Raw genomic sequence first — 12,260 nt, forward strand, 5'->3', positions numbered from 1 at the left:
TGGGAGCTCTCCTGAGGAAGGTGTCACTAAAATGTAGATGTGATTTCACCTCTGAATCCCATCCTTCTGCAGGGAAAAATCCCCAGTGCAAAACTCACCTTTCTGGAGGAGAGGAACTCCATGCCTCTGGCCACCTGAAAACTGTAAGAGATCAGGTCCTCCATAGTGAGGGGCAACTTGTAAACCTCATCAGCATCTATGAAGGTAGAAAATGCAGTTTGTTATGAAGACCACTCACAAGGCAGTTATTTCCCCTCTCTTTTACTGAACCTATTACTCCCATAAATTCAGTCTTCACAGAGTAGTATTTGAAGGTCAACCTACTGTCACTGGAAACAAAAACAGTGCTTGCTTTATACCCCATGCTTCGGACACTGCTGTGTTTTCCCCAAAGATAAGGAGCAGTCAGAAGAAACAATCACACATTTTCCTGTCAGATTTAGTAACCCTGGAAATAATCTTTTTTTAAATCTCCTACCCTCTGGACATGACCCTGTGAGCGTCTCCCACGGATGTTTATTAGGGTGATAAATGAGGAAAAAAAATTCAGGGATGCACAGTATGTTGTAAAAATATCACAGACCGTGTAGGGGCAGGAAGCAATTAATACCTACCCTCCTCGTCCTCCTCCACATCACTCAGACTTTTATCTTCCTGGAACCCTGAGCTTGCAAAGCTTTCGCTGCTGGTGACACTGGCCAGCCTTTGTTTTTTGCCTTCCACTGGCTCAATATCCTTTTTCTCTTTCATTGGCTCTCCTGGAAGAGAGGACTCCTTCAAACAAACAGAGGAGAGGTGCTACATCAGAGCAACAGAGAGGGTGGGAGAGGAACCGAGTCAGACTTCTGTCGCCTTTCTGCTGGAGGAAAAGGCTGGTCCATGACACGTGCAGTCAAGTCTCCCATGGGTGTGGGTGTCCAGTGCCACAGTTGGGGTTGGTTCCCAGCCTCACAGGACTGAAACCTGGTGGCTTGGGAGCACCAGCAAACAATTCTGGGGAAACCTGGGTGGTGATGATTTGCAGGGTCCATAGGTGGACGTGTCTGCTGGGTCATTTTGGCCTGAAGTGAGACATCTGAAAGTACCTATTTCTCTCTGGGAGCCAGAGAAGGAGCATGGTGGGATGCGTTGAGAAAGATGTGCCCACAGTGCCAGACCTCTCCAGGAATATTGACTTCCTGTCCCAGGCTGGTTAAGGCATCTGCCTCTATTTCCCTGCACAGTGCTTGGTGTGGGGCTGTAAGCCCTTCCAAGGAGGAGCGAGGGCATTTGGTGCTTGAAATACAGCTGATGTTGGAAGCAACTGCCCCCCTTCCCCAGGGCCTTTATCCAATGCTTCCATGTTACGGCCAATGACAGTTTACTGGGGCACATGCAACACTGTTAGGAAAATACTTTCTGTCTGCTACCCAGAGAGCAGCCTAGGTGCCTGGCCATGCTCTTGCCCCCTCTTCCCTTTCCTCTTGTCCTGTGATTGTCTCCCTTCCTTTTGCACACTGGAGCAGTGCCAGGCTCTCTTGCTCCCTTCTACCAGGTGCCCTCCCCAAGAGTGCTGGAGCACCAAGTCTGGACAGGCTTGTCACTGGAGGGGGTATGTGAGCAACTCCCCCCAGGGCAGATCCATATGGTCATGCCCTGCTGAGCATCCTATGCCAACAACCACATGTTGGAGGAGGCAGCTGCTGTGCCTCATGCAGAGTCGAACATGGACAGCCTTGTGAACAGAGCCGTTTGGAGGGGGACATCCTCCCTAGTGTGCTTTCCTGCAGAGCCCTCCCAAAATAAACTCTGAGATGCTGCTGAGCTTTCGGCACAGCTGAGGAGGGGTTTTGAGGACTGCTGTTCTAGGTCCAGGCTCTCAAATCCCACATCAGAACCCTTAATCCTCTGGGGGGTTTTGCTGAAAGTGCACAAGCAGGATATACCTGGCATACTTGGGTTCATGTTTGTAATAACAAACATGCAGTAGGCTGTGGGATGTGAGGACAAGATGAATGTTTCTTCCTGTTGATAGCTCTTTTCATACAATAATGAGATTACTTGCAAATCTCTGAATATTAGGGTACATTGGAACATGAGCTTTAAATGGCATTCTCTTAGCTGTGTTCCCATTGATACTGAAATCAGTGGGCAAAACCACTTCCTTCAGCTTTGCTGACACCAGCCTGTGAAGTGACCCCAAGCTCACCAGGAATGGGTTTGTCAGCAGTGGGGCGAGAGCATGTGGGGACACTTTGGATAGGATTCACTTCCTCTCACTCTAGATGGCTCCATGCGAATTACTCACAGCAGTCTCCTTGCACAGTCAAGGGATAGAAATGAGTCCTTTCATGGCACAACACACCCCACACCAAATATTAAAATAGTTCAGGTAAACTGCACCCAAAAGCTGTTTGTCTCCTTTGGTAGAAGAGTCTAAGGAGACTAGCTCAGTGATTGACATCTACATTACCAACACTTACATTAGGTAAAATGAACCTTACCAGAGGCATCTGTCTCCTCACCTTGTTAGGGCAGAAAAAGTTCCTCTTGCTCTTCAGGTAGTTTGATAAATTCCCATACTTGCAGTATTCAACAATCACCATCAGAGGCCCTGGGCAAAATGAAAGTACATTCTTAGCAGTGTAAAGCAATACAAGGTGGCATCAGTTCTGAGAAATAGTCTTTCATGCCAGTAGCTATACCTTGAGTCCAGAATAACTAACAACATGTCCTAATGAAGTAGAAGGCTGCTTGAAAGGAGACTGGACATGTTATCAAAACAATACTGTTTCTGAAAATCAGGTAAGGGCCTAAAATCTGTGTCATTAACCTAAGTCCTGAGGGACCCTCCATTTCCCCTTTGGGCAGTCTGCATTCACACTGGAGTCCCTCAGCCCACACAACTAGAATAGGTGACATATCTAAAACAAGTGATTGCTTATACTGGCCCTTTGATTTTCTTGGTGGAATATCATTAAGGATTTTATAACAGTTCCTTTGTTATGAATTGTGGGGGGCCAACGGCTGATAACACTTGTTCCCAGCCTTTCCAAATCATGTTTAACTTGAGCGTGAACAGTGAAGGACAATAAGTGCCATGTTCCTAAATTCACACTTCTCATCTTAATACTAAAAGAGAGTTTAAGTAGAGAAAATTTTTAATCACTTCATTAAATGACTAAAAATCTCTTTTTCTCTTCCTCTTTTTTTCACCAACCACAGGATGAGCTCAAATATTTCAAGTTAATAACTTGACCTCTGGATGAAAAACAGCACAGCCAACTGTTATTGGGAGATGATCCAAACCCATTTTCAGTGCAGTGCAGATTTTTTTACCTCCATTTTTCGTGCAAGCTCCCAACAAATTCACAATATTGAGATGATGACCAATGTGGATCAGGATTTTCAGCTCAGTCATCAGTGCTTTGTACTCGCTTGCTGTGGCCCCTTCTGTAAATACAGAATATAGTCAATGTGAAATGGCAAAGAAATGGCCCTACTGAGCTTTACCACTTTTTGTTACTTTCTGTTGAAAGAATCTCCATTACTGGATGTACTTCATGTGTTGATGTTCTTTGTCAATTCCTCCCTGTTCAGCATCCTCTTACTTGCAATAAAACCCATAAAAAGATTTAGGCACTCAGCTTCCTCCCAGTAGACCGTGTTATATTTAGAACTGAGAGAAATTTTTTTCACAAGAATAGTTTTGTTGTTTCAGCCAAAAAATGAAAGAACAAATAAAAAGGGACTTCAAGACTATAATTAACTCTATCTAGGGTAGGTTTCAGCTGATCTGACTTCAGCCACCTAAGGATTATGTACGAGCCTGAACTAACCAGAATCTCAAGGAATCAGTGGAAAGAGCAAAGCATTTCCAGAGGTTGATGCAGCCATCAGCTTTAGCCATCTGTATAGGGAAGAGAGGAACCACCCCTGTGTGATGCTTGTCTGGTTCTGCTCATTACAGAAGAAGCCTGGAGTATTAAGATAGATGAAGGAAGTAAATTTTAATTGGCTAAAGTAATTAGTTAAAGGAGGCTGCATCTTACCCTTAGTAATTATAATCAATATCAATAGTAATAGTATAGTAATTGTAATGCTATAAGAAACCCCACAAGTAAACCCAAACGATTTTATTTCGTACTGAATGAAACTTAATATGTTCCAAGCATTTTTTTTTTTCCCTGCAGAATTTTATTTTGGTAAGAAAGCAAAAAAAACCCAACATATTGCTTCATGTAATCCCAAAAAGACTTTATCAGTTTAGTGACACCAAGAGTGAGAGTAACAGGTCTGTATAGGTGGAGACATTTTTCCTCCATTTCATGGGAATTCTGTGAGGACAAAGCTTATAAATGACTGCACAGTTCCTGAATAATCTAGTGAGGACACAAGGAATAGGGCAGATCTCCCCTAGCTTCAGATGTCCTTAGCAAAGATACCTACAGAGGATCTAGTCACCACAGGCTCTCTTCATAGTCATCAGAGCAAAGCAGGTGCTCAGCTCACCAGGTGCAGGGATTTGCCTTAGGATGAGTTGAACTGCATTTCTCACCACTGACTCAGATACAAGTGTCTACTCTGTGTGAGCACACATGAATCCTCCATGAAGACTTCTTGTAGCTGCTGTCTGCTCCCATCTATTCCAGGAGCAACCCTTGCTGCCTGGATGATGCTGGCTGTCACAAGGAGCCTGTTGTTGTACATAAAGAAGTGCTGAATCTGCCAGACCACTCTGCCAGCACATGCATCTGCATGTTGACAAAAAGCTCAGTTAACCAGGGGTCAGGCAATGACCCAGGTGGCAGGCCTGAAACCAATGTCACAGATGGCTATTGGCCCACTGTAGCAGAAGGGCTGGACAGGGACCAAAGCTTTAATTCCTTCCCATTTTCCAGACATGCTTGCTGCAGGGTGGTTGTTCATTTGGCATTGGCCAACCGGGTATATCTGCGCTTCTGGAACAAGAGTGAGGACAAAGGTTTGCAACCCTCTCAGTTCCAAATATGCTCCTTGGGGATGATATGAAAGCATTTAATGTTATATTGCAGAACAAGCCTGTTGAGGACAATATCAAGAGAGCACGCCCTACACAGAGTACAGCTGCCAGGTCACCGTCAGCAAGAAACAGGAACTATTTCAGGTTGAGTGTTGCAAGGACAGTCTAGGTCTGAGCGTATTGCACATACTCCTCCAAAAAGCTGGAAGTAACATGTGCAGATCTCCTGATAATTGATAAGTAGGCAGCTGTGAAGCTAGAAGCTACTGGGTAAGAGGGATGTATTCAAACTGTGCCTGCCTGAGCAGATCAAACTGAGAGCACCGCACTCCCAGCCTTACTGGCGGAACAGGGGATGTGTCCAGGCAGAGAGTGACACTGAAAAGGATTCAGGGATTAAGACAGATAAGCAATGCAGCATAAGATCCCAGGGCAATGCAAAATTATCCTTTAGATACATAAACAAGGGAAAGCTAAACACACAGGAAGGGATGCCACTAGGACTCTAGGTTAAGGAATTCAGCCATGGCTGCTGCAGGCTATGACTGAATATCATCCTGCTGTTAACTTCGAAGTGCCATCTTCAAACTGATGAGGGTCTTTGTCCTTTCTGCTCCAGTGAGGAAAGTAGCAGTGAATAGATGGGAGATTATTTCACTTTGGGAAGAGCACTGGTGTATGACCTGTGCTGGCAAATCCATTACACAACCTGGGTGTCAGCATCCTAAGCACTATGTGATGAGCCTGCAGATGGTTCAGAGAGGACACACCTGCACAAGAGCTCCAAGATTTAAACTGCTCAATCTGTTTAGCTTCACGAAGAAAAATCATTATATAATCTAATGGAGAAGGTTAGAATGAGATGCAAAAGTCAGACAGTTGCAAATTAGACAAGAGGCACCTGTTTTTAATAGTGCATTGATTAATCATTGGAATGAATGACCAAGGAAAATATGAAAGCTTTCGTCCAAGTGTCTTCACACCAAGGTGGGTGCCTTGTGCTCCAGCTAAATTTTATTTACGATGTTCAGCATAGGGTAAGTCTAGAATAATGATACAATGGAGGGTATGCAGGAAATCTAATTGCCCCTTTCAATCCTACAAAAGTCACTCTTTCATTCTCCCTGGGATTTGAGGTAATAGAACTGGAATGTTTCAAAAACATTAGGCGCTCAGGTTCTCACTGCAGCTGAAATTTCCTCCTGTACCACGTGACAATTTATCACTTTTTTTACTGTGAATGTAATTTTTATTTCATAGTTCTGCCATTTCACTCATTGTGGACCCAAAACTTGGTGTGCACATTTTGAAAGCTTCAGAGAATTATTGGCGGGGGGATAACATCACACACTCTTGCTTTCAACAGAATCATATTAAGAGTAGGACACTGTATAACACATCATTTTTCCCAGCCCTGCTTTGCAGCAAAATACCTTTCAGCATTTTTACAGCAACTATTCTGCATGTTGGTGATTTCTTAATCCCAAAAGCAGATGCTTGTACCACCTTTCCAAAAGCTCCGTGTCCAAGAGACTTTCCTGTAAAGAAAATAAATTGGAGAGACACATTCTGGTAAAAGAGAAACCTTGTCAGCAAATGGCTTCATAAATTATTAATTGAAAAATATGCTTTACAATAAGTCCTACATGTATATTTTCAACATACAGGTTTTTTAGGGTTGGGTATTTTGTTGTGGTTTGGTTGGTTTTCGTTTTTTTAAAAGGAAGCAGACAAACCAGAAGACAGTGTCATTGGAGGGAATAAGTGATAAGATTGAAAATGATGCTAAATGAATGCAGCCATTTGGTGGAGATTCCATGGCTTCTGACCCAATTTTAAAGCCTAGCTCTGCCAGAGAAAGGTTTGTTGTTTTTCCCCTGAGCACACTGCACCATGCAGCAGGCTGTAACACCACGAGTTATGCCCTCTATAACACATGGCCCCCTCCTAAACTCCCACACACACTAAGATGCAGCTTGCTACAGACTTTGATAATTTTTACAAGTTAAATTCTTCCATCTCAATCAAGGTGCCTTAAAATTATTTTCATTCCAAGGAGGCAGCAGTAACTTTGCATCGAAACCCCTGGGGTACATGCACAACCCGCTGACGCCCTTCCCTAGCATGACCTTGTAGGTTGAGATTATAGAGTGGTGAGAAGCTGCAAATCTGTGCAAATGAGACCTTTATATTTGTGAAATGAGGTCTGGGGGGATTCAGTGAGTGGAGACTTGGAGTGACAAATGATGGGTTTGCTCATGGTGGGTATGATGCTTCCAGGTGTCCAAGGGCAGATATCTATGCCTGATCATCATCATCATCATGCTACTGAGCAGACACCAGGACAAGTACCCAGACGGTCCTTGAGATAAATCAGTGGGCATCGATAAAATTCTTCAGCAGTAGAAGCTGAGGGTCCTTTTCCTTCATGTTCAGAACCAGGTAAGATTTCAAGGGTACAGACATAACTTTTCTAGAGTTCATGACATTTTATGTCAATCTTATGATCTTCACAGCCTCCCTCATGATTTATCGGTGTTTGAAACAGGGACTACCTCTTCGACACGGTGCTCACGTGGACAGGCCTGGCTGCCCCTGCCCTTCTCAAGTGGCTGGCAGAGTTTTGATCAGAGAGATCTAGTCAGAATATCAGCTGGCAATAGATTTTATCTCCAACTAACTATTTTCAGATTTTATTTGTGCTTTACCTTCAGCAGAACCCAGGCACTTAAGTGTCTAGCAAAAGAATAGCAGCAGGCTTTGTGGTGTATGGGAGAAGAGCGGAAAATAAAGGCCAGCTTTTCATATAAAAGCAAAGGGTAACATGTGCTATATATTTGTTTTTCAGATATGCGCATGTGACCTAGCCATCTCCATAGGACAGTTTCTTTTTCCTGTGATGGACATCTGTTTGACTAGCTTTCACATGAACACCTAACACGTTGATGTCTAAGTGAGGGATGAGTCTCACCCAGGCACTCACAAGCTGAGAAAAAGAGCTGCTGTCAGTTCTAAATTAAATAGATACTACCTTTTATATGTGTATCACATTTCTAAACTGTAAGTCTCAGTATGTCTGTCAGTAGAAGCAAAAAGCATATGTTACCAAAGCAATGGAAACATGAAGTGAAATATGCTAAGCCAAACCCCGCCCCCCCAATTTATTTCCCTCCTAGATGTACAAAAGTGTGGCATTCTTTACACTAACTAAAAACCATTAAGAACTTAATCTACATGACTGAAAAGCATCAAATGACTGAATCTTGGCTTGTGAAGGGCTTAGTGTTTGACACACAAACACACTTGAATTGGTGTATGTCTTTGAAAATCTACAGTCACCTTTTTCAGTTGCTTCATTCAGCAGATGTGTAAGGGAAGCAGTGTTAAGACTACGGTCTCCATTTTCTTGGTGAATTGATGTTCTTAGGCCTTAATGTTTTGACATTGACGAAGTTACAATCTGAGGTCCTATAAAACCCATCACACCTTTGTTTAACCCATAGCTTTAGTCTGTTTCCATCACTGTTAACTCACTTCCCACATCAAGATAACCTTCTTAGTCACCACTTGGAAAACACACCAGTCAGCTCATAAAGCTACACAAAGCTGCTAACCTTCCATAAAAGAGAATAAGCACTGGGAACAACATTTCCTTCTCTAAACAACAGTTGCAATTTAGTGGGAAACTGTAATAATACTTGATATATTAGTCTTTGTTGCTCCACTATTGTTTGTACCATGCTAAATGTTAGCGCAGAATAGGGCTGCTTTAACTTTTCAGTGTATAGATCAAACTCCACAGTTTAGGATGTATATTGTGGCTATGGCTCGTCTTGCAACTGACATACAAAGTAACTACAGAATTATTAAATGGAGCAATTAAACAGAGGAATATTAAGTTGCCCGTTCATCTGAGCTGTCAGCTTGTCACAGCCTTCAAACAGCAACACTGCCCATGTGTCAGGTAATGCTCAGTTGTGAAACATTGCAGCATTTACATCCAGACCAAGGAAGCAAAATGCTCTACTTAAATTTTTCTGCACTTGACTCTGGTTTCCTGGGGCAACTCAATATTCATTAATGTGAACATACCCTTCAGTCAAGGAGTTTTAGATCAGGAGGTTTCCATTTCAGTCCCATTTTAGCAAGGTCCTTCAAGCATGTGAGGTACTGGACTGTGGCATCTACAAAAAAGCACTTGCAGACACTGCTCTCCGTGTCTGTGGGAGAGCAGAGTCTCAAAGGTGTGTTCATTTGTCTTGTCCTTTGGTGAAGTTTGAGTCATCTTTGTTTTCCCCATATGTGGCTTTATATTTTCTGTTATGTTATGTACAACAGCTTTGCACATGAAGGAGAACAGAAAGTGCTCTGCCTAGTGCCAGCACTGTGGGCTTGCAGTACACAGGAGGGAGCGGGGCTCAGGAAGCCGTCTACCACCAGCATGTTTGACATTGCACTGGAGCTGTGTGGCAGTGCTCCCTCGAGGCCCTGCACCACAGTGTCAGCAGTGTGTGACCTCTCACAGATTAGGAAGGTCAAGCCCAAGAGCCAGGTGAGAAATGTGTGATAGACTGGAGTGTTGTTGCCGACCACACTGACTGATTTATAGCACTGCAGTTTTGTACCTAATGAAAAGATGACATTTTGCTCTCAGCCAGACTAATCTATACCGAATATTATTTATCCTGACTCCAGTGGTGCCCGTATGAAATTTCCCGTAGCTCTTACAGATAAAGGGGGAGCCCTGTTATACAAGCATTGCATCACAGCTGTGGGCTGTATGTATGTGTGTTGGAGGAACACATAGCAAAGGAGATGTGGGCTGAAAAGAGACACTTATCTGCAAAACTTACAATAAATATGTATCCTGGAGGATAAGTAGGTGGGAAGAGAAAACCACACATATCTGATGCTGGAAAGGATTGAATTTCTAAGTAAGAATATTTTTAAAAAACCATAGAAGCACACTTTGTGTTTGTGAGACACTAATCCTCAGAGACTGCCAAGGTTACTCAAAGACTGAGCCAACTGCCATGAAGGCAGGACTTGCACTGAGCTAATCTAGCATACTGCACATACCCGAGGTCTCTGAATCTGGTTCTTATTCATTGTCAGCATTCTTTGTTTGTTTACACCAGTTCTTCCACTTTTAACCCATTCTTTGCTCACCATTCCTCACTTTCAGATTCCAAAAACACCAACCCTGAAAGACGTGGTTTTTCCTTGGTGTTTACACTCCATTTCTGCTTGATTCTTTCCATGGATTTTACACAAAAATAAAGCATTGCATAAACCAGTGACCACATTGTCAGCAGATCGGGTTCTTGGTCCATCACTGTGAGAAAACTGTTTGAAGATTGAAGACACTCCAGCACAAGGTTGTGTTTCAGGATTCACAGAATTGTGTATGACAATTTGAAACCGCAATGTATTTCAGCTGTGCTTGTCCATGTCTGGTCACCTTGTGACTTCTAGCAGGCAAATTAAGTGTGATCCCAATTGTATGCATGTTTTAATCACCTGTCTCTCATCCCCGGAGGACAGAAGGAATCTGTTACAATTCTTAGCTAAAATGCAGGGATTTTCTAGACCTTCCTGTAGGACAAATGTAATGCACGCCTGAAAGAACAAACAGCACTACAACAATAGGCTGAGCTTATCACTGGCATTTTAATGTTGACCCCCTTGCCAAAATCTGTGTGGTTTCTGGAAGGATTCCTCAACTTCAAAACCTGGTCCCTACCCTTCTGCCCTCCTCAGCAGCCCCACACTAGGCTAAGCAAGTAAGGAATGCTCTCAAACCCAGGCCTTACACTGGGCATCTGCAGGCGAGAGAGCTGTAAATTCAAAGTTTCCATGGATTCTTATTTATTTATTTATGAATGGGCTCAAGTGTCAAATTCTTGCACTTTATGGTGCACTGACAAGAATGTTTATAAATCTGCAGCACAGAGGGAAAACAGGGAGATCGTGCTGGAGAGAGGAGAAAAGGGAGGAACAGACAGGGGTACAGCGTGGACTGTGAGGACTCATTTCTGCATAGGCTCAATTTCCAAATGAGTACACAACAAGACTACAAGAGAAGAAAATTACAGTAAATGCCAAAGGTCAGGCTCCTGAGTCTGGAGAGAGAAGCATTCAAAGCCAGTGGTCTGATTTGGAAGCCTTTGGTTGCCCTGATTTTATGTTGTGTTTTAGGTAAATCAGTCTGCAAAAAATTAGAGTGCAGCATTCTTGTCCACATTCTCTTTCTATGACAAAGTGACTCAGTGGATGAGGAAAAGGCTATGATGTTGTCTACCTAGACTTTAGTAAAGCCTCTAACAGCATTTCCCACAGCATACTCCTGGAGAAACTGGCTGCTCATGGCTTGGATGGGTGTATTCTTCACTGAGTAAAACACTGGCTGGATGGCTGAGCCCAGAGAGTGGTGGTGGATGGAGTTAAATCCAGTTGGTGGCCAGTCACAAGTGGTGTTCCACAAAGCTTAGTACTGAGGCCAGTTCTATTTAATATCTTTTATCAATGACCTGGATGAGAGGATTGAGTGCACCCTCAGTAAATTTGCAGACAACACCAGTTGGCTGGGAGTGTTGATCTGCTGGAGGGTAGGAAGGCTCTGCAGAGGGATCTCAACAGGCTGGATTGATGAGCCAAGGCTAATTGTATGAGCTTCAACAAGGCAAAGTGCCAGGTCCTGCACTGGCTGGATGGCTGCTCAGAAGACAAGGTCTTGGGGTGCTGACTGATGGCTGCCTGTGCCCAGGCAGCCAAGGTCAACAGCATCCTGACCTGCATCAGAAATAGGTGGCCAGTGGGACTAGGACAGTGATCACTTCCCTGTACTGGGCACTGCTGAGGGCACGCCTTGTATCTCGTGTTCAGTTTTGGGCCTCTCACTACAAGAAAGACATTGAGGTTCTGGAGCAGGTCCAGAAAGGGGCAACAAAGCTGGTGAAGGGTCTGGAGCGCAGGTCCTATGAGGAGCAGCTGAGGGAACTGAGGGTGTTTAGTCTGGAGAAAAGGAGGCTCCGGGGGGGCCTTATTGTTCTCTACAACTACCTGAAAGGAGGTAGTAGCAAGGTGGGTGTTGGTCTCTTCTCCCAAGTAACAAGTGATAGGACAGAAGGAAATGACCTCAGGTTGCTCTGTGGGAGGTTTAGATTGGGTATTAGGAAAAATTGCTTCACCACAAGGGTTGTCAAGCACTGGAACAGGCTGACCAGGGAAGTGGTTGAGTCACCATCCCTGGAGGTATTTACAAGATGTGTAGGTGCTT

General features: G+C 43.8%; 1 protein-coding gene across 1 annotated transcript in view; it reads right to left on the reverse strand.

Annotated features, from left to right (window-relative positions):
* The window catches only part of FLT1 (fms-related tyrosine kinase 1), a 94,813-nt gene that overhangs the window by 12,026 nt on the left and 70,527 nt on the right, over window positions 1-12,260 (reverse strand). The window contains exons 17-21 of the mRNA XM_010022160.1: window positions 6,415-6,519; window positions 3,319-3,432; window positions 2,505-2,593; window positions 615-774; window positions 99-196 (exon numbers count right to left, since the gene is read on the reverse strand). Coding sequence (XP_010020462.1) covers window positions 99-196; window positions 615-774; window positions 2,505-2,593; window positions 3,319-3,432; window positions 6,415-6,519 — 566 coding nt within the window. The remainder of the gene's footprint in view (window positions 1-98; window positions 197-614; window positions 775-2,504; window positions 2,594-3,318; window positions 3,433-6,414; window positions 6,520-12,260) is intronic.

Source organism: Nestor notabilis, unplaced genomic scaffold, assembly GCF_000696875.1.
Source record: "Nestor notabilis isolate BGI_N333 unplaced genomic scaffold, ASM69687v1 scaffold2319, whole genome shotgun sequence".
Classification (NCBI taxonomy): domain Eukaryota; kingdom Metazoa; phylum Chordata; class Aves; order Psittaciformes; family Psittacidae; genus Nestor; species Nestor notabilis.